A 25,689-nucleotide genomic window follows, 5' to 3' on the forward strand; every position below is an offset into this window, starting at 1 on the left:
TGAGAAACAAGTTCTAAAAACAGTTTATTAAGAGCAGATTTTTTTTTTTTTTAATATTATGGTAAAATCGCATTATTCAAGAATAAGTTACTTGTACAGTACATACAGAAACAATATATAGAAAAAAAATTTACTATACAAGAAGAACTTTTCTGTGCAGGTGAAAAGTAGAACTTTCAAATTAATACACTCCCAACAAAACTGTTGGTTTTAATCGTCCTGCTGAAGGCTGAGTTAGGGAATGCAGAGTCACCTCCCTGCCTCTGGGAGCTGCTGGGCAATGTTGGGGCTGTTGGGATCAAAGCTAAAAGTTTGGAATGCTGGATGACACCAGGCTTTGGTGGTCCAGATGAGGAACGAGAAGTTTGGCTTCTCCCTGGGTGTTTTCCTAGAAGTTTCACCCCAAAATCGCTTCAATCCAAAGGGGTGGGTGAGGAGTGGTGGTGTCAGTGTTTGGTACCTGCTGGGCTGGGAGGGAGAGAGGGAGAAATCCACTAATGCTTCATGTCAGGAGCTCCTTCAGAACCTGACACCCCTGGGGACACAAAGGCCACCAAGCAGGAGTGGCCATCAGCAAACAGCAAGAGGAAGAGGAGGGGGAGGAATCCTGGCAGGGCCCAAGTTTTGAATTGTGCCCTAAACCAAGTCCCTGCTGTCACAGAGCAAAGGCACTGCTTGGTTTTCATTTTTATTGCTCAAAACTGTCCTGTGTAGCTGGATGAAGCGGGGCTGCCCACCCCCAGCCTCTCCAGGGGGACACCTTAGGGCAGGGCCAGCTCCAAGAGCTGCTCCTGTGGCTCCTGCCTTCCTCAGGTGGGATCCAAACTCGTGTTCCAGGTGCCCTTCTCCAGGGCCAGGGCACAAACTGCTGACTACACCTGACCAGGGGCCACCTGCCCTTGGCTGCCCCTCCTCCCAAAACTCCCACAAATGCCAGTAAAAACCCACAGGGGCTGGGGAACCACACCTGCCCAGCCCTGGGCTCTTCTCTCAAGCCACAAGAACATAAAAATCCTGAAAAATGCTTCTATTCCATAGAGTGGAATGGCTTTAATGCTGTTTGCCCACTGCTGTAATGCAGAGGAGTGAGTACCTTAGGGCTGCAGTGACGTGCTGGCAGGAGCAGAGCTCTGACCTGTGTCACAAGCCAGATGTTTTCTAGGAGAAATGAGATTTCAAACTCAGCTCCCCCTGGGAGCTTGGGAAATAGTCCCAAAATTCCCCTGCAATGGATGTGAAATGAGGAGCTGGTGGGGCTGGCAGGGCTGGACAGCCCTCGGCTGCCTGTGGGTGAGTTTGGGGATGGAATCAGTTCAATAATTATTAAATTAAATAATCAGAGGGACTCTCCCACTGCTCACTGGTGGCGAGAACAGGAGTTCTCCCCCACTGGAGTTTGTTTGCATGGGGGAAGTGGCTGGCAGGGAGATAATGAACCCAACGTGTATTTTACTAATCAAGCACAGCAATTTCCATTTAAGCTGCGGAGAACCCCCTTGTAATTAAACTGCAGGTTAAAAATACCACATGCACACGCATGTTTCAGTTCTGGCACCGGAACAATAAAGTCCTGGCGTGCCAAAACAACCCACCCCAGCAGCATCTGATTTATCTGGCAAGGATTTCTCTGGATTCATCTGGCAGGGGATGTGAATAGCGCTGCCTTTTCCCAGCCCGTCCTTCCTTTGCAGATGTCGGGAGATCTGGGTGATTACACCTCGCCTTTTGGGGGAAGACCCCTTTGAGCACAGCTCCCTGGAGCTCAGTGGGACTAAAACCAGCAATCTCAGCAAGATTTAGCACACCCCTGTGTTCTCCAAGGCTTTGGGAAGCAGGCAGCCAGCGAGGAAAGGAAACGACAACTTGTGCTGCGCCGTCCCCCCTTCCCTTCCCCATCCCCATAAATGCAAGAGCACGGGGAGTTATTTATGAGCCTGGGAGGGAGCTGCCTTGCCTGGCACAAGGCAGCCCTGGGGATGTGCTCCTGCCTCTGGCTGCAGCCTTTGTGCTGCTCCAGGGAGGAGAATGGGATGCGGATACAGCTGAGGAGCCCGGCGAGGACAGGGCTGCCTTTGTTCCTGCATCAGCCTCTCCGGGGCTGGCACGGCTGCAGGACCAGGGCAATTTGCTCTTAATGCTCCAGTTTCAGGCACAAGTGTAGAGAAAGCAGGGGGGAAAAAAAAGCCTTTGCCTGCTCTAAATGCACAAAGCCCAGGAGAGAGCAAGAGCAAGCAAAGGGGAGGCACAAAAGGAAAACCTAAATGGTTTCTCCAGTTGATGGTTCCCAGCCTCATAGTTTGATTTATAAACCCACATTTGCTCTCATGGCTGCTTCCTGGGCTGTTTGCCTTTCATCTCCTGACCTTGTCTCCTTGAACCTGCAAAACCCTGTCCTAGAGGCTGGGTTTTTGTGCAATTCCCTAACTCAGCCCAACGAGGCTTTTGTGTTTGCTGGTTTGCAAATTAATTGCTAAATGTTAATGCTCCTGAGGGCTCCCACCTGTATTGCAATTTTAAGGAAAACAGGGATAAAAAAAGCTTTCTGTAAGGCAATCTCAAGGCAAGTTTTGCATCCAAAATCCCAGGGAAGGCTGTGCTGGGAAATCTGGAAGTTGAACACTGTGAACATCCCCTCCTGTGTGGCGCAACGGCTCCAGCCCTTCCTCTTTCCTAAAATAAAGGCAACTTCTCAGAAGTGCTTCCTCTCTCACGGCTGCCCCAGGCAGGTGAAGCAGCCCCGGGGGCTCAGGAACAGCAGCAAGAGTCTGGGGACAGTTGGGGGTTCAGGGGATGCTGAGACCCAGGGATTTGGACCCCAAACTTGGTCCCCAGGGACCCCCATCACCTGCAAGAGGCTTTAAATGCCACCAAGCTCCTGGTGACAGGTTTTGGGGGAAAAAAGGCAAGCAAGAGTAGGGGAAAACTGACTTATTTGTGCCTAAAACCACTGGGATAAAACGGTTCCATCACTGGGATAAAACTGTTCCATCACCAGGATAAAACAGCTCCATCACCGGGACAAAAACGCCTCCATCTCCAGGATAAAAACCCATTCACCACAGGGATAAAAAAGCCTCCATCACCAGGATACAAGGGGATAATAAACCCCTCCCTCACCAGCAGGAGAGGTTTGTGTCAGTCTCTGTGTTAGTTCTCAGCTGGTGCCATGGCTAAGGATGGAGCAATTAGTGTTCAGTCTCAATCAGCTGGGAGAGCAGGGTGAGGATCCCTCTGCCTGGCAGTGACCAGGGCTGTGCTGGGTTAAAAAGGAAAAGCAAGAAAAAGCCAGTTTTTTTGCCTTAGCTATAAAAAAAAGCCCAAACCCTGCTCAGGACAGGCTTTGCTGGTGGGTTCAGCAGCCAGGGCAGGAGGATGAGGCCTGGAGCAGCAACTTGGCAATGGATTTATAATCATTCTTTCGTTGTTATCCTGGGTTTTTTTTAACTTCCTCCAATTCCATGGGTGGAACACAAGGCCCTGGTTCCTTGGCTGGGCTCTGGGGTGTCAGGGACAGGCAGGACACCGGGCCCAGCGCAGGCACAAGTGGCATTGTGTAAACAGTAACGAGAAAGCTTCCATAAGAACAACAAAAAACAACAATAAGAGGCCCTTCAACAGGCCAACGAGAGGGAGCACACCCGTACAGGAGTGAAAAATTACCCCCTTCCTTGCAAAAAAAAAAAAAAAAAAAAAAATACAATAATAATCCCTAACCAGAAGGAAGAAACAGGTACATTCTTTCTCTCGATGGATCCCCCAGAAGGTCTCCAGGATTCCTCCACCCGAAAGTGCATCCCAGTGCCGGCCGTGCTGCTCACAGTGGCGTGTACTGGTTGTCGATGGCACGGACGTGGCCCCGGCCCGGTGCCTCCACCTCATAGTCCGAGTCGCGGGGCCGGGCCGCGGTGGCCGCGGTGGCCCTGGCCGGGCGCAGGCTCTGTGCCAGCTCGGCCGGCGGTGGCACCAGGTGGAAGATCTGCTCCGCTGGGGGACCCCCGGGGGGCTCGTCGGGGCCGTGGGGGCAGGAAGAGCTGGCGGGGATGAGGCTGAACTCGGGGCTCCAGCCTGGGAAGGGCAGGGGGAGAGGGACCGTGGTGCTGGAGCCGGGAGCTGCGGGCAGAGAGAGGAGGTGATGGTAAGGGGGATGCTCCTGTCAGCCCCTCTCTGGGGCTGTGGGGTGCATCCCATGACCCACCCCCCCCAAATGGTGGCTGGGAGCAGCTTCTCCTTTCTCAGAAGGGGAAGTTGGGAGCTTGGGAGTCACCTTTTGTGCCACTGCCACGAGGCTTCCGCTTCCCCACTCCAGGAGCAGCCAAAGGGCCCGGGGATAGCACCCGCACCCAGCCCGGGCACCCTCCATCCCCGCATCCCAGGGGAACATCCCTTTCCCTTCCTGACCACCTTGTGTCCCACAGGAACACCTTGTATCCCATGGGAACATCCCCTTCCCTTCCTGCACACCTTGTGTCCCACAGGAACATCCCAGTTCCCTTTCTGAGCACCCTGTGTCCCACAGGAACATCCTCATTCCTGCACACCTTGTGTCCCACAGGAACATCCTCATTCCTGCACACCTTGTGTCCCACAGGAGCTCCCCCTTCCCTTCTTGAGCACCTTGTGTCCCACGGGAACATCCCCTTTCCCTTCCTGAATACCTTGAGTCCCATGGGAACATCTCCCTTTCCCTTCCCTTCCCTTCCCTTCCCTTCCCTTCCCTTCCCTTCCCTTCCCTTCCCTTCCCTTCCCTTCCCTTCCCTTCCCTTCCCTTCCCTTCCACCTTGTGTCCCACAGGAACATCCCCATTCCTGCACCCCCTTGTGTCCCACAGGAAAATCCCCATTCCTGCACACCCCCTGTGTCCCACAGGAACACCCCCTTTCCCTCCCCACACACCTTGTGCCTGTGGCAGCACCACGACGTAGCTGGAGAGCCGCACGTCGCAGGCGGAGCCGCACTCCAGCGGGATGGGGTAGCGGTGGAAGTGCTGCAGCATCTCCACGATGGAGGAGAAGCGCAGGTGCTGCACCCGGCACTGGCCCCGCTCCGTCAGCGCCAGCCTCAGGTGCTGTGGAGAGAGGCAGGGACCCGTCACCCTCCCTGTCACCCTCCCCGCATCCCCTCCTGCAGGGCACAGTGGGGATATTTGGGATGGGGGACACGCCGACGCGCTGCATCCCCAGCCTGCGCCTCCCTGCTCGGGGCAGAGAGCAGCAGAGCATCTCCCTGGGGTGGGGTGCAGCGGGACAGGGGCTGTCCTGCCCCTGTGAGATTCCCCCTCCCTATCCCAGCCCCGTCCCGCCCGTACCTTGGCTCTGCCCTGGAAGTTGAAGGTGAGCACGTACTCGCCGCGGCGCGTCTCGCTCTGCCGCACCAGGAACACGCCGTGGCCCTCCAGCCCCCCCAGCTGCACCAGCTGAGCCGCCTTCACGCGGGAGATGGGCCCGTGGAACCAGGGGCAGGAGGAGAGGAACTGCTCCATCTTCGGCCCCGCCGCCTCCCCCGGGCCCCCCGGAGTCGCCCCTGCCAGGCACAGGGATGAGTGGCCCTGGGAAATGGGACCCCTGCCCATCCCTTCCCCTCTGTCCCCTCCCCTCGTGCCCTCTGGGGAAGGCCGATCAGCCCAGCCATGGCAGGATGTGGTGGCCGCCCAGTGAGGGATGCTCTGTCCCCAGGGTCCCCTGGGTGTCCCCAGCTCACCTTGGCTTACAGGGTCGGTGCTGGTGGCGGGGCTGGCGGCCGTAGGCTCGGGGTGTCGGCACGTCAGGAGCTCAGGGTCACCCGTGTCAGACCTGCTGGGGACAGGAGAGGCCAGGCTGAGTGCTGGCACTGGGGACACAGAGCCACCGTCCCCAGCCCCAGGGACACCCAGCAGTGCTTACCCCCTGTGCACACACTCCCGGATCTCGGCCGTCCAGCAGCTGAGCTGCTGCTCGTCCCCTGCCTCAAACAGGATGTCGGTGGCATTGGTGACCTGGGGGACATCAGAGAGGTCTTCAGAGACAGAGAGGGATGTGCATCCCCCACCCACCCACACTCGGGACCCCAGCAGGGACAGCTCATCCCCCCTCTGCGCTCCACATCCCCCTGTGCATCCCCTCCCGTGATGGGAAGAGGAACTGAAATTTGGCACCAGAGCTTTTGGGAGCCACATGTGCCCCAGGGGCTGGGAAAGGCCTCGGAGTGGCTGCAGACCCTCCCAGCAGGTCCTACCTTGAGGACAAAGGTGTGGAGGTTATCGGGCATCTCCAGGCGTGTGCACCTCCGCACCTCCTGCACGGCAGAGCAGGGCACGAGCAGCTTGGGCTTGGAGCCCTGTGGGGGGAACACGGAGCCTGAGCTGAGCCCCAACTCCCCCAAACCCCAGAATACTCCCCTAGACCCCAAAATACTCCCCCAGACCCCAAAACACTGCCCCAGACCCCAAAACACTGCCCCAGACCCCAAAACACTGCCCCACACCACACTGCTCTACCCAGTCCAAGAGCCACCCGAGGCACAGCAGCCAGCAAGGAAATACCCTAGGGAAAGGGAAATACCCCAGCAGCAAGAAATACCCTGTGTGGTGAGGAAATACCCTGTGTGGTGAGGAAATACCCCCCCAAAACACTGCCCAGTCACTGTCAGGACACCCCAGGGGGGCTGAGTGACCTCCAGACCCATCCCAGGGGTCCCAAGGAGGAGAGGAGGGAGAAGGGGTTCCCAGCATGGCAGCACGTCCCAGGGATGTGGCACCGATGGGGAAATTGGGGTGCAGGCAGGGAACGTCCTGCTCGTGGCTGAGAGGGTCAGTGGCCTGCCAAGAGCTCCCTGGTGGCTTTGGCACCGACACAGGCACGTGACAAAATGCTGAGCAAGCACTTCCACAAAGGCTAAAATATCCCTGCGGCAGCTTTCGGTTCCTCAGGAGGCTGCGGCACGTGGCACAGGATCCGGGGTGCCAGGGGGGCAAGAATTCCCTGAATTGGGCAAAAAAATCACCCAGTGGTGCTGGGTGATGGAGCCAAGGCTCTGTGCTCAGCTCCACGGCCAGAGCCACCCTGTGCATCCTGGCAATGCCCGGGCAATGCCACCACGTGCCAGACCCTGTCATGCCCCTGTGCCAGGCTTGCTGCACCACAACATTTGGGCTGGCTGTGATTCACGCAGTGGCTTCATCATCCCACGGGATGCTGGTTCCAGTGTCCCTCCTCACTCACACTGTCCCTACACGGTGACAGCGTCCCTACACCCTGTGCTGCGGCACTTCAGCAACTGCCAACCAAACTGCCCTGAGCTCATGAAGCTCACAGCAAACCCACCCCAACCACCTGAATGACACCCAGAATGTCCCCGCCGGACACTCCTCGGTCACCCAACCACACCATCTTTAGCTTTGCTGCTTTTTTTTTTTTTTTTTGCTTTTTTTTTCCGTCCTCCCCCCTCCTTCCTCCCTCCCTCCCTCGAGCACTCGGTGTTCTCTGGGGCCGGAAACGCAGCGCGAGAGGGATCAGCCCTTATCAGCTCTGAGCTGCACCGAGAAGAAAGTTCTTAGAAGTCGCTCGCGTACGGCGTCATGCACGGGGCTGGTGACACCGCGGTGGCTCCGGCAGCCCCGGGCCCGCTGGTGACAGTGATTGCAGCTGTGCCGTGCTGCAATCACTGTCACCGGGCTGCCGTGGGGTGCCGCCGCTTTATCCCGAAGGAATTCGATTTTTCTGCCACCTTTGGAACGTAACCGTGCCCCGTGCAAAGTCCTGCGTGTGGAGAAGGTGACAGGATCTCTCTGGTCCTGGCCACTTTCCCACACGAGGAGCTGTGACGTCCAGCGTGACCCTGAGAGGGTTTTATCAACATCCCAACCACAGCGCTCGGGGTCGGCTTCTCAGGAAACGGAGAAATTCCAGGAAAAGGGAGTTCGGCGAAGCCCCCCGCGTCTCTCGGCGCGGGGAGCGCAGCTGGAGCGTGGAGGGAGAAGGAAATGATGCAGCACAGAGATTAGGGTGCCCAAAACCCAGGCTGGCTTCGGGGAAGTGCCTGCCGCAGGCACGGTGCCCCCGCTGCCGCACCTGACCGCAAGATGCCCGGCGCGATGCGGCCGCTACCGGGAAAGGGAGTTCTCAGTAAGCAAAAGTGCACACTCAACACACCAGGGGTTCACCCACGGGCTCCTTCTCGGCAAGAGGCGCCCCAGCAGCGCTGCAGGGATGGGTAAAGCCCGCTGCTGCCTGGCTCAGGGTGCTCAGGATGTTACAGGTGTTGCTCCGGTTTAACCCCAAACCCCACCAGCGTCAGCTTCCCCACTGAATGTCCAGCAAGGATATTTGGGACTGACGGTGTTTTTCCACAGCAAAGCTCCTCCCAGCTCGCCCAAATGTGCCAGGAATGCTCTCCCCACGAAGCTGCGAGCTGCTGCCACAAGGAGCACGTCCTGCCTGGGTGCTCAGGGGACACTGAGGGTGCTGGGGGAGCTTTTCCCACTCAGGTGGGAGGGAAGGCGGCTCTCCAAGAACGAGAGTGGCACGATGACGACAGCGGTGGCAGTGGCTCGGTGATGATGGCAGTAGGGCAGTGAGGAGGGTGGTGGTCTGGCAGTGGTGGCACAAAGATGACAACAGCAATGACAGCAGTGTCATGGTGATAGTGGCAGCGGAAGAATGATGATAACGGTGGCACGATGACGACGGTGGCACGGTGATGACGGCAGTGGCACGTTGATGATGGCACTGACAGTGATGATGACAGTGGCAAGGTGATGATGGCATTGTCACAGTGATGATGGCAGTGTCACAGTGATGATGGCAGTGTTGGGCCATCAGGCCAAGTTCATGCAGAGCAAATCCTTCGAGAGCAGCAGGAGCTGCCCCCGGCCCCTCCACGCTCCGGGGTTTCCCCAGGCCGGCTCTCGGCTCTCGCTTCCACTCTGAGTCACCCACGGGAGGTGGGGAAGTGCCTGAGCCCTTGTGCAAGGTCCCCAACGGATACGGGCGAGATTTGTCACTTCTTGTAAATCACTGTGGCCCTTACGCAAGGGACGAACCTCAGCCAAGCTGCAGGGCCAGGCCTGGCTGTGCTGGATGGACACAAAACCATATCATGTGCCTGCAGCCATGGGGAAGCTGTGAAGTTTTCCAGGAGTGTGGGTACACACAGCTCTTTTCCAGGGAATGCTGAGTGAACTAGGTGGGAAACATCCCCTGGTGCCAGGGCAGGGCAGGGGGAGGCAGCAGGGCCCTGCAGGGCTCCAAGGGTTCTGCTGGAGAGTCCAAAGTGTCTGCTGGAACAGCCATCATCCTCAGGAGTTTGCACCAAGGGTAATCCCAGCCTTCATCCTCGGGGATTTTGTGTGGCAGGAAATCCACAGGTGGTTTCCCTTGGGAGTTAAACCCAAGGCTCACCCTTGAGGACTTCGGCACCATAGATAATCCCAAAATGTGTCCTCAGGGGTTTTGCACCAGAGCTAATCCTGGTGTTCATCCTCAGGGATCTGCACCATGGCCAACTCTGGTGTTCAAACTCAGGGATCTGCAGCTGACTAATCCCTCTCTCCAGCAGCTAATCCCAGTGCTCTGGGGGAGCTGACAGCACAGTTAACCCCAGTGCTCTTCCTCAGGTGTTTGCACCACAGCTCATCCCAAGGGCAGAGATCCACCCTGGACAGCTCCTGCCAATGCTGGTTTTTGGGACAGGCACTGGAATCCCATTGATTTGTGCCTGCTGCAGGGACCCCTCGCTCAGGGTGACATTCCCAAAACATTCCTGCCTCTCTGCAGGTGCAGACTGCTCACTGAGAAACCTGCCAGCAGCAAGCACCACCCTGGGCTCTGCTCTGCATTTGGGGAACCGGAGCCTGGACTGTCAAACAGGAACATGGGAGGCGATTCCCGCTGCTGTGTGAGCTCAGCATCCCCCATCCAAAAATCCCCAAAACCCCTCCAGCACCCTCCACCCAGCACACAAAGGAGCCCCCAGGACACGGTGTCTCAGAGCACCCCGCGGGCTGGGCAGGGACAGCGCTGTCCCCAGCGGTGACAAGGGACACCGTTGTGCTGGCCCTGCCACAAAGACCCCTCTGTTCCCGCTGGGCGAACGGCGACGGGAGAAAGCACAGCCCCGATCCCAGCGCTCCCCGAGCCCCCATCTCCTGCTGGATTCACCCGGGGGGCTGCAAAACAGAGCCCCAAAACCGCGGGGGGGAGGCTGGGGGTGGGATTTGGGGGGTGCAGGAACCCCCAGCCATCCCTGGATGGTGTTCATGGATCATCTGTCCACTGATCTGTTCATTGATCACCCTCCCTGCTCTGCTTGAGTGAGCCAACGTCCCCAAACTCTCCGAACCTCTGCAAAATCCCAAATCCCTGCAAAGCCCCCCCAAAACCCTACAAACCTCCCCAAAACCCTGCAAAATGCTCCAAAACCCTACAAACTGCCCCAAAACACTGCAAATCTCTTTAAAACCCTGCAAGGCTCCCCAAAACCCTGCAAGCATCTCCAAAACACCGCAAACCTCCCCAAAACCCTTGAAAGCCTCCTAAAACCCTGAAAACCTCCCCAAAACCCTTACAAACCTCCCCAAAACCCTGCAACACCTCCCAAAAGCCCTACAAACCTCCCCAAAACACTGCAAAGCTCCCCCAAGACACTGCAAAGCTCCCCAAAATCCTGCAAAACCCCCCAAAAACCAGCATGCCCAGCACCTCACAGCAGGGCTGAGGGCGATGGGGGGCTATAAACAAGATCTGTAACCAGCTTTCGCCAGACCCTTGATTTTTTTTTTTTTTTAATTTTTTTAAAATTTATTTTATGCCAGATTCGGTTCCAGCGTGGGCTGCTTTAATAATTTCCTGGAATAAATAACGAGCATGGAAAGTAAACAAGGTGTCTGCGTGCAAGTGGGAGCTGCTGCAGCCAGCACTGAGTCACCCCAAACCTCGGCCCCACGGGAATGAGGGGGTCCAGCACAGGCTCTGCAGGATCCCCACAAGCCCTGGGGTGTCCTGGGGTTTTTCCCAAGTTTTTGCATCACCCAGGATGATGGAAAAGGTTCAAAATTCCCACAGAGGGTTTTTGGTCCACATAGGAGCGTTCAATCCCACTGGATGGGTGTTTTCATTCCTGCCCTTTGCCTGGGGCTGGGGGAAGTGAATTTGCCCAAAATGCTAATTTTTAACACAACCCCAAAATGAAATTGAACATCACAGACACTGGATTTGGGACCTGCCTTGTGGGAAGGAGCAGGGTCCACCCCAGCTGAGCCCCCAGCAGGGCTGGGATGAATCCTTGAATCCTTCCAGAGCCGGTGCTGCCTGCGCAGGCTCTCATAAATATTTACCTTTGAAAGAAGCAGCTCTCAGCCTCGAAACAACCACATCCTGGGCCGTGAAAAGAGAGAGAGAGAGAGAGAGAAAAAAAAAAAAAAAAAAAAGAAGAAAAAGGGGGGAAAAAGAGAAGAAAGAGAAGCAACCACCCAACAAAACCCCACTAGGCTTTTCACATCAGCTGCGGGGATGCAGCACCCACAGCTCTTGTGGAGCAGTGCATTCCCTGAGTGCTTTCCCAGCCCTTCTTCCTGTGGTTTGCCCAATAACTCCATTTTTTGCATTTTTTGCCCACTTCTCAGCTGGCACGTGGTGCTTTCCACCCCGAGCAGCTCTGCAGCATCCCTGTGAGTGACACTGATAAGCAGGGGCAGTGGGACAACAGCTCCGGGAAGGGCAGATTTTAAAGGATGGAGTCAAAAGGACGGAATCCTTCCAAGCCCAAAACCCCAGAGTTCAATGAAGCAGATATTGGGGTCCATCCTGCACCCCTCCCCTCCCACCCAGGCCCTGGCAAGCCCCCATCCCAGCAACAGTTTCCAAAATAAGAAACTCTGCTCTTCAGCAATTAACGCCGGGGCTGTGGTTACGCTGCTAAAAGTGTTTTTTCCGTGCATGACCAAGGATGGAAAAAGTTGTGGTTAATAAATGACAAATAACCTTTGTCTCCTCGCCCTCCTTCCCACCCCCCCACGATACCCAAAAACAGAGCTGGGGGGGGGGGAGGGGAAAGAGAGCAAAAGTCACCACCAAAATCTCACAAAGCCCCGAGGCCGCCGGTGCCTTCGAAGAACAGAGAGGATGCGCCCGCCCTGCCCCGGGGAGAGGCTGCTGAGGGTTTTGGGACAGCTCCAGGGCAGGTTTTGCCCCTCCCAAGGGATTTGAAGGACACCCAAACCCCTCCAGGGTCATCCCAGATGTTTTCCCAGCTCCTGGCTGTGTGGTCTTTGGGGTTGCCAAAAGAGGGATGCGATCCTGGAGGATGCTGCTGGGAGCAGGATCTCAGAATCATAGAATAAAATGAGTTGGAAGGGATCTTCAAAGGCCACCCAGTCCCACCCCTCTGCAATAAGCAGGGACACCAAGCAGATCAGGCTGCAGACCCTGGGAATGCCAAAAAAGGGATGCAGTCCCTGGGAATGCCAGGAGAGGGATGCTGGGAGCAGGATGCTTGGAGAGGGATCATAGAAGAGCAGAATAGTTTGGGTTGGAAAGGATCTTGAAAAGGCCACGAGTCCAACCCCCTGCAGTGAGCAGGGACATCTTCAGCTGCACCAGGACAGGATGCAGCCCATGGAGATGCCAAGAGAGGGCTGCAGTCCCTGGGAATGCCAGGAGAAGAATGCCATGAATGGGATGCAGCCCATGGGGATGCCAGAAAAAGGAGACCAAGAGAAGGATGAAATCCCCAGGAAAAGATGCCAGGAGAGGGATGTGATCCCTTGTGGATCCAGATCGGCACAAACCTGCCCTTTCCTGGACCAGGGATGGGATGATGGGACACTGAGGTGCTTCCCATCACTGGGAAAACTCTTCCCAAGGTGCTCCAGGGAGGAAAACTCCCCCTCCACCACTGCCCTTCCTTGGCTGAGTCACTCAGGCCAGGTTTGAGCAGCTCCTGGAGGAGCAGGGACAGGGAATGGGGACCAGAACACTGGGATGTGCCCCATCCCATGCCTGACCAGCTGCCACTCACAGCCCCAAGCACCAAAAATCGGGGACAGGAACCTGCTGGCTCAGGAGGTGGCAGTTCTGAGAAACCAGATTCAGGTGAAAGGTGTAAAAAAAGAGAAAAAAAAATTAAAAAAAAAAAAAAAAAAAAAAGAGAAAAAAAGAAAAAAAAAGGAAGTCAAAGCAGGCTCACACTGAGCAGAGATAAAAATACTGCTCCTCCTTCAGCAAAGATGTTTGAGCTGGGGCAGAGGCTCTGAGGGCTCTCTCCGGAAGGAGTCTCCGGGCCAGCCCCGGCGTGCCATCAATTTGTGGGACGCGCTGGATTTCATTAAAATGCTGTAAAGAAAGCAGCACAAATGCAAATCCCATTTCCCTTCCCCTTCCTGTAAAAACATCTGGTCAACAGAAACGGCTCAGGACATTTCCGCTGCGAGTCACGGCTCTCGTGGAGTTTGGGACTCGGCCACAGAAAAGGGATCTGGGGCTGGGGCTCAGCTGAGGAGCAGCCCCAAAGCTGACAAAGCTGGGTCTGCCAGCTCTGGTTGAAATTTATCAAGGTGGAGAGACCTCAGAGTTACTCTAAAGGGTACCCTAAAGTAGTCCTAAAGGTGGTATGGGATAAAACGGTGTGGGAGAGGAGAAAACCCTTAATGCCTCCAAGGAAATCAGGGAGGACTGGTGAGCATTGCCCTCATAGCAGAGATCAGAGAATCCACATGGGTGCAACTCCAGGACCATGCCCAGGTTTCCAGGTTTTCCTGTGGCACATACATAAAAATGAAAAAATGTGTATGTGTGTGTATAATAAATATATATATAATAAAAAATATATATAGCCTTATATATATTTTTTATGTATACTATATTTGTATATATTATACATATATGTGTGTGTACATAATAAAAATATATAAAATAATATAATAAAATATTATAAATATTTATATTTATATTTTATAAATATAATATATATTTTATATATTATATATAATATATATATAATAAAAATATATAATATATAATAAAATAGTATATATAATAAAATATATATGTGTATATATATAATAAATATATATAAGTATATATAATAAATATATATAGCCTTCTATATAAATATTTTAATGCATAATATATCATATTATATTTTTATATATATAATAAATTTATAAATTTATAAAAAATATAAAAGAAATTTATAAATATATAAAAAAATTTATATATATAAAAGAGATCCCATCACCCCCAAATCCCTCCTTGGCAGCATCATTTTTCCAGTGCTGGAGGGAGGAGGGAGCCATGCCAAAACCAAGCCAGCTGTGGCTGTGAGCACGGGAAGGGGAGCTGCTCCCTCTCCCAAAATCTTCCCAAATCCAAATCCTGAAGTCCTCATCCCTTCTGGCACACACCTGGGGCAGGGGATGCCCACTCCAGGCAGTGCCACAGGTGTTGCCCCATTCTCCAGCACAGCTCCCTGACCCCTTCACCCAGCACAGCCACCCAAGCAGCAAATGGGATCAGGGCTCTTCAAAGCCCCCACTCCCTTTGATGCCAGGCACGTTATGGGATTAAGCTCAGAGGCCCCATTGGAGCACGAGGAGAAAGGGGGGAAAATGAGATAAAAGCTGCCAAAAGCAGCAGGACCCCCCCTCCTTTCTCTGCACACCTGCCTTTCCCAGGGTCATTCCAAGGGGATGGATGTTTGGGGGCTTGGTTTGATGCTGTAAATCTCTGAGGCTGAGATGAAATTTCAATTGCATCCTATTATTTATAGGGTGAAAGGGGGAAGGAGGAGGAAGGGGAAGGAAGAGAAGGAAGGAGGAAGGAAGAAGAGGAAGGGGGAAGGAAGAAGAAGGAAGGGTGTTTCCAGAAAAACTGAGGGTAACCAACCTCACAGTCCAGAGATCATTTGGGGTTGAAAAATCCCAAGAACAGATTTTACAGTTGCTTATTTAAAACCATCAATTTTCTATGGTGATCAACAGCATCCACAAATCAGACCCGTGAGATGGGGAAAAAGCAGTGGAAAAACCCCGGGAGCATCCTGGGGCAGGAGGATGGCAAGGAAGGGGTTCCTCACAGCCATTCCCAGGGGGTTGTTGAGTGTTATTCAGTTATTTTAAAGGAAAATAACCCCCCAAACAAACTGTTCTGTTCTCACTGCTCTGTGGTTTGCCCCGTGCTGGGTTTGGGGAGTGGGAGCCACCAGCACCGTGGGGGATTTTCCACCGCCCCCAGAATCCAACCGCAGTGACTGGGAAAGGGTCAGGATTGATTGTGCTGTAAAGGAGAAGGGAGCTGGCCCTGGCCCAGGGAATTGGAAAGGAAGGAGCCGCCCTGAGAATATTTGCACAGGAAGCAATTTAATCCAGAGACTCGCAAAAATCCAGCAAGGAACATCCCCCCCCGCTTCCGCAGGCCTGGCTGAGGAACCCCCCCTGCTCCAGGCTCGGGGGTCTCCAGCCCTGTGGGGATGTGGAGCTCCAGGAAATCTCCATCCCATGGAGACTGCAAGGAATAATGCTCAGAGCACGGGGGGAACGTGGTCAGTGCCTCGTTTGAAGTGTCTCCCACCCCTGGGTCACAGCTGGTCAGGCAATGTGGGGAGAGGAAAGGAAGAATGTGCTGGGCTTGCTTCCCAAGGGGGAGGGAAACAAAGAAAGAAAAAGGAAGGAGAGCAAAAAAATAGGGGGGGATAGGGAGAAAAAGATGGGGGTAGTTAAAAAAAAAAAAAAAAAAGTGTGGGGGAATTGAAAAAAGAAAAGGGGAAGTGAAAAAAGAAAAAGGAAGGAAAAAAAAAAAGGGGGAAGAAAAAAATAAAAGGGATTTAAAAAAAGAATAGGGGATTTTAAAAAAATGGGGAAAAAGGAGAAAAAGGATGAGGGAGGGGAAAAAGGCAGTGCTATCCAGCTGCTGGAGGACCCTCCAAGTGCCCCAGAGTGCCTCTGACCTCTCTGTGCCCCAGGATGGGGACACACACTCCCACGGGGACAAACAACTGCAACCCTTGACATGACGGAGCAAAAGCAGCTTTTACTTTCAGATGTTACAATTTTGATGTTGTTTCTTTTTTCAAATATTTAATATTGGAGCCGTTTGACGGAAATAGCAGGAATTCAGCCAGCTGCTCCCTGACCCTGCTGCCCTGAAGGCAGGGACAAGGCTCCAGCTCTACCGGAGGTTTCCTCCTTCCAAAGCACAAGTTTGCCATCAAAGTTAAACGAGAACAAAAAAAAAAAAAAAAGAAGAGAGAGAGAAAATTCATCCCATCACGGCCTGTGCATGTCCTGCCATGTGGAGGAACCATCTTTTTACAGATTAAACACCCCAACTCCCCCCACATCACTCCCCACTCCCTCACATCCTGCATCATCTCCACTCCAGCCACGTCTCAGCACCACGGGAGCTCCCTGCAGCAGCTGGGAGCTGAACTTCCAGTCACAAAACTCCTCACAAAAAGCAAAACTATGGGTCCCACAGGGAGCAGAGAAAAGCACAGAGCCTAATTCCTATTTTCCCTTTTCCTCTCCCAGCTTGCCCAGGCGAGCAGATGCTCAGGCTGCCAAAGGCACAGCACAGGGGACAGGGTGAATTTGGGGTTCATCAGACTGGTGGAATCAGGCTGGGATGAGTGGGATGGAGGCCACCAGCCTCTATCCTCAGCTCAGAAGGCAGGCACTGTGCTTCCAGCTGGAAAACCCAGTTCTGGATTCCCAGCAGGGAGAAATGCAGTGACACATTGACCGACTGCAGCAATTAGCGCACCTTGGTCTCAGCATCTCTCACTCCCCAGACAATACTCACAGGGGTGTCTTTGTTTCTTTCTCAGAGATATTAAACAAACAAGGCCCAGCCTCGTGTGGCTGCAGCAGAGGGCGAGCAGTGGCAGAGCAAACCCGTCCAGGCCCCTCGTGGTGAGAAACTCTCGTGGTGCTGGGTGCACCGTGGCTCTGCTCGTCCCTGTGGGATGCTCTAGCACCCAGGCATCATTCCCAGCCGAGGGACCCTCAGCATCACAGGCAGACCCTCAGCATCACAGGACCAGGCAAGAGGCCGCAGGTCCTTACCTTGGGCGGGTCGAAGAGCTCCAGCACGAATTCCTCGTTGTCGGGCGGCGCCGCTCGCCGCAGCACCAGGCGGCAGCGCTGCCAGCGCGTCCCGCTGTCCAGGGAATGCTCGTCCAGCAGCCCGTACTTGAGCAGCCCCTCCTTGCGCACCTCGGGGGGCTGCTCCCGCGACAGCCCCCAGGGCAGGATGCGCTTCCCCAGTCCCGGCTTCAGCGCCGCCTCCGCCGCCTCCCCATCGCCGTCCCCGGGCAGCGCGTCCGAGGAGCGGCGTCGGAAGAGGCTGCGCCAGCTCCGGCGCAGCTGGCTGAGCGAGAACGGCCTCCGAGCCGGCCCCGCCAGCTCCTCCGAGCTCCAGGACTTGCGCAGCCCGGAGGGAGCGGCCTCGGGGGCCCGGACGGGCTGCTCGGGGCGGGCACCGGGCTCCGCCTCGGCCTTGGTGGCCACCGTGCCCAGCGAAGCGTCGGTGTGGCGCCGGTGCGTGTCCCGGTAATCCCGCGCCGGGCCGGCGGGCAGGATGCGCAGCTGGTTCATGGCGATGCCCTCCTTCACCTCGTGGCAGAAGTACTGCTGGAAGAGGTCGGTGAACTGCACCGAGAAGTTCTCGGCGGCCAGCAGGTCATGGTGCGGGTGCTCGGTGGCGAAGCGCAGGTAGTGCCGCGCCAGCTCCTTGGCCGTGCTGATGGCGTGCAGCTCGCAGAACTCATGCCAGCCCCGGGGATGCGCTGGCGTGCCGGCCGGCAGCGAGTGCCCATTCATTGCCGAGGCTCCAGCGAGGTGGCGGCGCTGCAAGACAGAGCACACGGATGGTGAGGGCAGCCCCAGGGTCCCCACGTGTCCCCCACCCTGGCTGGAGTGGGCACACCCCGCTTGGAATGTGACTCCTCGAGGGAACGCTATGGTCAACCAGGCCCCACTTTAAGCCGCCTCATTCCTATGGATACATTGGAAATGGTCAGGAGACGCTGCTTCCCAGCGAGCAGCATGGCCCTGTGACCAACCACTGTGGCCACCAGCAGCGGCCTTGCCGACCCTGAGCCCCCCAGCCCCTTTACACGCCCATCCCCACCTGGCTGGGCCGTGCCTCAGTTTCCCCACCTGCGCGGTGGGAGCGGGCAGGTCCCGGCTCGGGGCGTCTGCGCGGCTTCCTGCCAGCACAGCTGCCTGCAGCTGCCCGCCGCCCGCGGGGACGCCTGGCCCGGCCACATCCGCTCGGCTCCTGCCAAGGCTCCGCAGCGCCGATGGGTTTCCCTCCAGGGACCGATTTCAACGGAGTTGATAAAACTGGAACGGGGGCGGGAGGGGAGGAAGCGACATGAAAAGCTGCAGAAATCCAGGGATGGAGCTGCCTCGCTGCCAGATCCTCCCGGCCCCAGCGGCCGGAGAGGAGGCGGCCCCGCTGCCCGGGGTGAGCAGTTCCTGAGGGGATGCTGTGCTGCCTGCGGCACCGAGGAGCTGCCGGGCCCTGGCAAACCACACCGTATCTGTGCCCCCAGCAGATTTCGCAGCCAGGCCAATCTGGCAGCACCGTGGCTGGCGTGCAGCCGGCCCGGCGTGCCCGGCTCGGCCGGCAGTGGTGCTCCCCAGGGCCGGCCCCGCTGCTCACCAGAGAACCTCGTGCTCGCCCGGGGCACTTATCGGGGCCGTGCACTCCGCTCAGGAAGGAAACATCGGCCAACCCACCCGGATCCTGCCGCGCCGGCAGAGGCGTTGCTGCCTGCCCGAAACTCCTCCAGCAGCAGCACCCCGGCTGCTGGGTGGGGAGGAAAAGCGGATTTGTCATGGGGAAGAAAAATAATAATTAAAAAAAAAAGACAAAACAAAAGCCCTGAGGGGCCAGGAGGAAGCGAGCGGGCGATGAGGAACGTGCGGGCACAGGGGATGGTGTTTGCAGCCGGGGCGGCGATAACGCCGGCAAGCGGAGCTCTATCTCTGCCCACCCGCTGCCCTGCCGAGCACGTCCCGCCAAGGTTGCAGGCGAGGGGAGATGCTATCAGCCCTCCGCCAGCCCCGGCTTCTCAGAAGAGCCGCCCAAAGCTCGGGGCCGTGCGGCGAGCCGGCAGCGCGGGGCATGCGCCCGCCGCAGCCCGGCCGAACCCCGGCAGGGCCCCGTCTATCAGCGCCGCCAGCCTGCCGGTGACTCAGCATCCCCCGCCGCCGCTCTCCCGCTTCCTCCCGGCACCCGGGAATCGCCGCCGCACCGCCCCCGCCGCCGGCACGCTCGGCGGGATGCTCCGCTAAACGCGGGGGGAAGGAAGCGAGGCGCTCACGGTGAGAACGGCTCCTCGGGCAGGTGGGAGATTCCCAGGATAGGGAATTCGCCTTCCGAGATGTCAGGCTCGCTTTGCACCAGCTTTGGGAGAGGTTTGTGGCGCGGGAAACGCCGGGCTTCGTCTGGGCCACGCGGTGGGAAGCAGCCGAAGGCCGTCGCCAGTGGCAACGCGCTTTTCCAGCCCGACGATGGGAAACGCTCCCCAGCGCTTCCTCCGCCCAGCACGGGCGCGATGCCGACCTCACTGCTTCTGCCTGGCACACTTCCCGCATGGAAGGAGCTATCCCGGGTGAATCCATGCTGGAGTCACCACAGCTCTGCTCTGCCCCAGGTTTCAATAGTGACAACCACAGGGATGCGAGTTCCTGCTGCTGGGTGAGCTTCCCCCTGCTCCAGCCCACTGTGCTCCACAAAGCTGGAATGCAGCAGCCAGAATTTACGTTTTATTCCTCATGTGTTCCTGTGAGGAGCTCCTGGCCATCCTGCAGGTCGGATGAAGGACTTCTGATCGCTTTAACTTGCTCTGAGTGGAGAATCCTTGGATACACCTGGACTAGTTGGGGCTGGGGGGCTTCCATCCCCTGCTGACTGCTGCAAGAGCTGCACTGCACCAAGCCCGCCCCACCTCGGGGCTGTTGGCGGCTGCTGAGGTTGTTTCGGGGTGCTGGGATTGTTTTGGGGTGCTGGGCCAGGAACTCGAGGAAGAGCAGGACAGGACAGACCAGCCACGGTGGCTTTGATGCGGGCTGGGACGGCGAGCTGGGGCTTGTGCAGGATCCAGCCCTGCAGCCCAGCCACCCCCAGCAGCTTCCCTCAAACTCTTGCCCAACCTGAGCGTTGCTGCTGCTGCTGCGGTGCCAGCACCGAGCGGGACGGGAATCTGGCAATGGGTTATTTGTCCCAGTAAATGCATTTGTTGTTTGATTGCAGCCACAGGAGCTGCCAGCACCAAGCAGTGCCAGGAGCCAGCGCCGCAATCCTGCCACCCTCTCCCGGAGGATGAGCATTCAGAGGCAGCTGGACTCGCCACAGATCCAACTCGCCACCTTCCCACCACAGAACAGCCACCCGTGGGTGTGGAGGGCACCCTCCAGCCCCCAGCACCACAAATCAGCCTCGAGGGGAAGCGTGAGGGAGCAGAGCCCACGTGCCCTGTGCCCAGCCCTGCTCACACGCTCTGCATGTGCAGCAGCACCACCTGAAAATGAAACCGGCCCCACGGCAGGAAAATGCACACCAGTGACGTGAATGGGAAACGTGATTGATGCTCTCCCAGAAATAACTGTTCCCAGCTGGAGGAGAAGCATCCTGAGGCATTTTCAGCTCCCTTTATAAGCACAGAAATACTCAAAACTCAATCCCAAGGACTATTTTCAGGAGAGGGCAAAGCGAGGGGCCGGGAGACGCCCTGGCCGGGCCCTGCAGCTCCCCATTTCCTGAGTGGCAGAAATACAAAGTTCCCACAATCCCAAGAGCGGGAACATTGTTCCTTCCCAGGATGTCCTCCATGAAAAGAGCTATTCTGAGCCGGCTGCAGCCTTTCTTGGCACGGCCCCGCGGCCGCTCCGAGGCAGCTATAAAAGGCCAGGTTACAATGAACGGCGCTTCTCAATGGAGCTGCATCTGGCACGGCGAGCTCGGGGGGATGCAGCTCCCTGCAGGGGGCTCAGGGGGGATGCAGGCCCCTGGGGGATCCAGCCAGCCACAGGTGGGCTTGGAAGGGCTGGGGGATGCAGAGCCTCCTGCCAGGATGGGGATGGTGCAGCTCTGCTCTGCATCCCAATCCCCCAGAGATGGCAGAAGAACATCTGGATGCACCCCTGGATTGAGGGGTGCTGCAGACATTTTGGGGGTGGGCATGGAGATGCTGCCATTCAGGAAGGCAGCAGGGGTTGGTGCAGGGGGAGAGGTGGGGAAGGGGCCTGGCAGCAGCGTCGGGATGTGGGAGACACCCACACATTCATGGATACACCCACATACTCACAGCATCACCCACACATTCACAGCATCACTATAAACCAGCCAAAGCCAGGGCCAGCACAATCCACAGCAGAAACTGCCCAGCATTCTCCTCCTCCTCTTCCCTCTGGAGCAGCCCCCTGTGATGGTGAGGATTCTCTGGGTCTCACAGAGGGTGGTGGCACAGCACCATCGCTGCCTGTGACCCTCTGGCTGTTTCCACTCAAGCTGGAGAATCCCACAGGGTCTCAGGAGTTTCCCTCTTTCTTTTTCGGCTGAATCAAACCAGCCAGACAAAAAGCAAGAAAGGAGCAGGACAGAGAGATCCCCCAGTTCCACATGTCCATACAGGCTGTAGGAAATCAGTTTAAAAGCCAGTGTGGGAAGGCAGATTTTGCCCTCCTTCTCCCCCTTTGTCACAGGACGTACACACTCCTCTCATTTCACCTCCTGGCACTACACAACTTTCCATATTAAAGACCCAAACCTGCCTTAATTTACAGCTCCGTGTGGACTGAGCAGCACCACAGACCTCTGGGCACGTGGGTGATGTTACAGCACTTCAAATCCAAGGAAAGTTCACCTGTTTGGCTTTCCCTGACCACTCCAACAGGACGGAGACAACCCAAACCCATCTCAGGTCAAATCCAAGCTCCGCTCTGGCTCGGCCCACAGCAACCCACCAGCACAAACAGCTGCGGCCAGCTCAGCTCCCCAAAAACCCCTGAGCCTGCCTCCATACCGTGGTGTCTGGCACCTTGCAGCCTGGTTTACACCATCACACTCTCCTACACCCACTGCCTGCGGGGAAAAGCCCGGCAGCGGGGTGGCCTCTTTCGACAGGGCTTGTTTTGTTGCATGAAATGAATCGCTGCGGTGTAGGCGTGGGAGCACCCGGGTGCAGGGAGTGCTCCTGGGGGGGAGCAGATGCCCGGGGGGGTCCCTGGGGACAGCAGGGAGCAGCTGAGCTCCCAGGCAGCCTGGCTGGCCACAGCAGCCCCCGGGGATTGCTGGATTTGGGCCTTTCTCCTCGGCGAGCTGCGGCGGCACCACAAACCCCAGCAGCGATGAGCGCTTGCACTTTCACTTTGTGTCACCCACTGGGATTTGTCACGACACCTCCACGGTGCCCAGCAGTCCCATGGGTGTGTGGGTGGGGAGGATTTGCTCTGGCAGAGGATGGAAGAGCCCTCAAAAGCCGCTGGCACTCGCACCCCAACCTTTCCAACACAGAACAGACCTGCAGCCCTGTGGGCTCTGGTGAAACCAAACCAGACCTTACCAGAGGCAATAAATATATAAAAGTCAGAGAAAATAGAAGAAGCTTTGGGGAGGGGAAAATGCACAGGGATGAGTCTCTCCTGCCCCAAAAACAAGTTAAAAAGAAAGCCAAAGCATTGTTCTAGTCCCAGACAAGTAAAAGTGAATTTGCCACTAATTCCGTAGGCCTTAAAACACCAATCCTGCCAGCAAATCCAAGTGCAGCGAGGACATGCAGGAGCTGGCAGTGCCAGGTCCCCTCACAGGCCACCTCTTCCTCTGGCTGCCGCTCCACTGAGTCCCCAGGCCACCAGCCCACAGCTCCAGCACATCTTGAATCAATTTACAACAATATCGAAATCGCAGCTCGGCAACTCATCCCGGTTTCCTTGACAGTAAATCCCAGCCCGGGCTGCAATGACCGTGTCACCGCCGTGAGCCAGCGGCTCCAGGCTCCCCGTGGGTGACCCTGACGGGGTTTGGCACAGGCAGGACCGGGCACGCTGGCAGGGCATGGGAGGGCTGGGGGGATGCTGACCGCGGGTGCATCGGCCTCATGCTCTGAGCCCCTGCCAAGCCGCGGGGCCAACAAAGTCTGCAGGGAGCAGAGAGTCAGAGGAGCTGCCTGGCAGGCTCCAGGTGCCAGCTCTGCTTGGCACTCACGGTGGGCACGGGGGCAGGGGCGAGGCACGGCCCCCTCGGGCAGTGCAGGGCCCCACAAATGGGCAAGGTGGGCATCACCCCACTGGTGCTTCACCCCCCCAGAGGGGTCACCCCCACGGCAGGGGCTGCGGGGGTCCGGGGGAGGCAGAGGAGAGGAGCAGGGCTGGCTCCCTGCGTGCTGCACCCCCGGCTCTGGGATCTCCAAAACGCGGATGCTGGGAAATGGGGACATCGAGAGATCCTAAAAGAAGGGTGCTTTGGGGTCCTGTGCTGCTAGAAGGACGGGGGTCCCCACGACGGGGGCACCCACAGAGGAACAGGGAGTGCCCACGAGGAAAACGGGACCACGGGTCCCCACGCGTGAGCAGTCCCTGGAAAGAGGCAGCCCGAGGAAAAGGCACCGCAAAGGGGTGAGGGGGACGGGGCTGCTGTGCGAGGAAGGGGCTCACGGCCCCGGAACGGGGGCACCGGAGTTCCCCGGTGAGCGAATCCAGCCCGGGGCAGCTCCGGGGGCTGCACAGGCGGAGCGGCCGCCTCGCTGCTTCCTCCCGCCGCTACTTTCGCTTTGCCGCGGCCGCTTCCCGGGGCCGCCCGTCCCGTCCCGGCGCAGCCCAGCCCGTCCCGGTGCGGTGCAGCCCAGCCCAGCCCAGCCCAGCCCGTCCCCGTCCCGGTACGGCCGCTCGGTCGCGGTTACCTGCAGGAGAAGGCGTCCGGCTGCCGCTCGCCCATGATGGAGCGGCGGAGCGCCCGGGACGGGGCGGGCGGGACGGCGCGCACGGCTCAGCACAGCACAGCACGGCTCAGCACGGCTCAGGCAGGAAACCGGGGCAGGCGGCTCCGCATTTCCGCCGGGCGGAGGCGCGGGGCGCGGACCCCGGCCCCGGACGGGTTATGTAAAGCGGAGCGGCGCGGCCGGGGGCGGAGGCTACGCGGGGGCGGAGCGCAGGGGCCGCCCCGTCCGTCGGTCCGTCCGTCCGTCCGCCCGCTCGCTCGTGTGACTGTCCCTGTGTGTCTGTCCGTCCGTCCGTCCGTCCGCTCGGGCTCCGCGGGTGCGCCCGGCTCCGCGCCGCCCCTCCCCGCTCCTGCCTTTCTTATCTTATCGCATCCGCGCCCGCGGAGCCAGCGGCACAAACAGCCCGGCCGCGCTCCCCGGGGTGGATTTAATTTTAATTTTTACATATATATACATCTATCTCTTCAGTTTTTATGACTTTTAGAATGTTTTCTCCGTGGATTTGGGGGTGTCCGCCCCGGTCCCCCGGGAGTCGGGGGGGAGCCCGAGCGTGGGGCTCTCGGAGGCTTCTTGGAGGCTCGGGAGGAAAATTCCCCTTTCCTGCTCCTGCTCCACGTCTCCCCCAGCTCCGCGGGCTGGGACCCGAGGGACCTGTGCGGTGGCAGCAGTGGGCCAGATGCCGTCTCAAACCCCACTTCTCATAATTTTCCCAATTATCTTGTGGCGAAAGGCAGCGCGGGCTGCTGCCCACGTCCAGCCAGAGCGGATCAGGACAGCTGTCCCACAGTTGTCCCGCACGGTGGGCGAGGGGCTCGGCCGTGACAGAGCGGTCACAGCGGGGCCGAGCAGGACTGGGGACTGGTGTGGGTGGGCACGGGTCAGGCTCAGCCATCCCGGTGCCATCCTGGTGCCATCTCATCCCAGGGGAGCAGGGGCCCCACGGCAGAGCCGCAGCCGCCCACTCTGCCGTGGGAAATGGAGCAAAAATAAACTTCCACTGCACCTTTTTCCAGTAAAGCGCTGAACTGTGGTCTGTACTGTCACGTCTGGCCCATTGACATCCCCCACTCGTGTTACTGATGGTTCCAAGAGTTCCTACAAAGCCTTGTCTGGAATGGCAGCAGTGGCAGGGATACAGGGAGAGATCCCCACGCAGAGGCCACTCACACAGGGCGGGCAAAAGTCACGGCAGAGCCCAGGCTGTGGCACTGGGATTTCACACACACCACACAATGGATTTGCGGGCGGTGCGAAGGTGGAAGCTGCAGGAATTTGCCCTTGGAGAGTGGGCTGGGACACACTGAGCCGTTTGTGAACATCTGTGAGGGTCCGTCCTCTGCGGTGCTTTAAATACACCTCAGTTGTTCACCCCATCCATTCCCAATCCATTTCCAGCGAAGAAAAGACTGAAATGCGAACTCGCTGCTGGAGCTGCGCCACCCCGGGACCGCAGCCGGTTTGGACAGAGCCCTGCTGCCCTTCTGCAGCCTCAGCAACCCCCCGGATCAGATTTGAGCCGTAACCCCGCACCCCTTCGGGCATCGCCAGGGATCCAGGTGGCTCTGCGTCCAATCAGCCCTTCCCAAACCCCACAAGGAAGTGGCTGGGAGCAGCTGACACGATAAAATCTTACCTTGAAATCAGCTTTTTAATTCCTCCCGCCGTTGCTTTATGCATAATTGCCCCTTCTGGCTCTTTTCCTGAGAGCGGAGGAGCGGCCGGCGGATCCGGGTGCCCGCCCCCCTTCCCGCGGGCGGCTGTCCCAGCTCCCGG

The 25,689-nt window shown here is 57.4% G+C and overlaps 1 protein-coding gene across 3 annotated transcripts; it reads right to left on the reverse strand.

The window, feature by feature from the left end:
• SH2B3 (SH2B adaptor protein 3) lies at positions 1–25,689 on the reverse strand. 3 transcript variants are annotated; one of them, XM_063172994.1, is made up of 8 exons: positions 25,550–25,689; positions 17,033–17,815; positions 6,211–6,312; positions 5,880–5,971; positions 5,698–5,789; positions 5,306–5,520; positions 4,894–5,065; positions 1–4,110 (listed from the first exon to the last, which is right to left on the reverse strand). In XM_063172994.1, exons 2-8 carry the CDS (start codon positions 17,786–17,788, stop codon positions 3,815–3,817), a joined length of 1,725 nt encoding a protein of 574 aa, XP_063029064.1. In that variant the 5' UTR covers positions 17,789–17,815; positions 25,550–25,689; the 3' UTR covers positions 1–3,814. The 3 variants fall into 3 exon arrangements, with proteins under 3 accessions (XP_063029064.1, XP_063029063.1, XP_063029065.1); XM_063172993.1 differs by having other exon boundaries at positions 5,698–5,792; XM_063172995.1 differs by lacking the exon at positions 25,550–25,689 and adding an exon at positions 24,920–25,091 and having other exon boundaries at positions 5,698–5,792.

Source organism: Melospiza melodia, chromosome 20 (genome assembly GCF_035770615.1).
Source record: "Melospiza melodia melodia isolate bMelMel2 chromosome 20, bMelMel2.pri, whole genome shotgun sequence".
NCBI classification, from domain to species: Eukaryota; Metazoa; Chordata; class Aves; order Passeriformes; family Passerellidae; genus Melospiza; species Melospiza melodia.

Bases quoted from the DNA above. Each gene is read 5' to 3' on its own strand.
- SH2B3 (XM_063172993.1), bottom strand. From the start codon at position 17,788: ATGAATGGGCACTCGCTGCCGGCCGGCACGCCAGCGCATCCCCGGGGC. The intron at 6,313-17,032 runs GTAAGGACCTGC...TTCCCCCCACAG, and splicing joins AGCTCTTCGACCCGCCCAAG to GGCTCCAAGCCCAAGCTGCT. The intron at 4,111-4,893 runs GTGTGTGGGGAG...CTCTGCCCGCAG, and splicing joins GGTGCTGCCACAGGCACAAG to CTCCCGGCTCCAGCACCACG.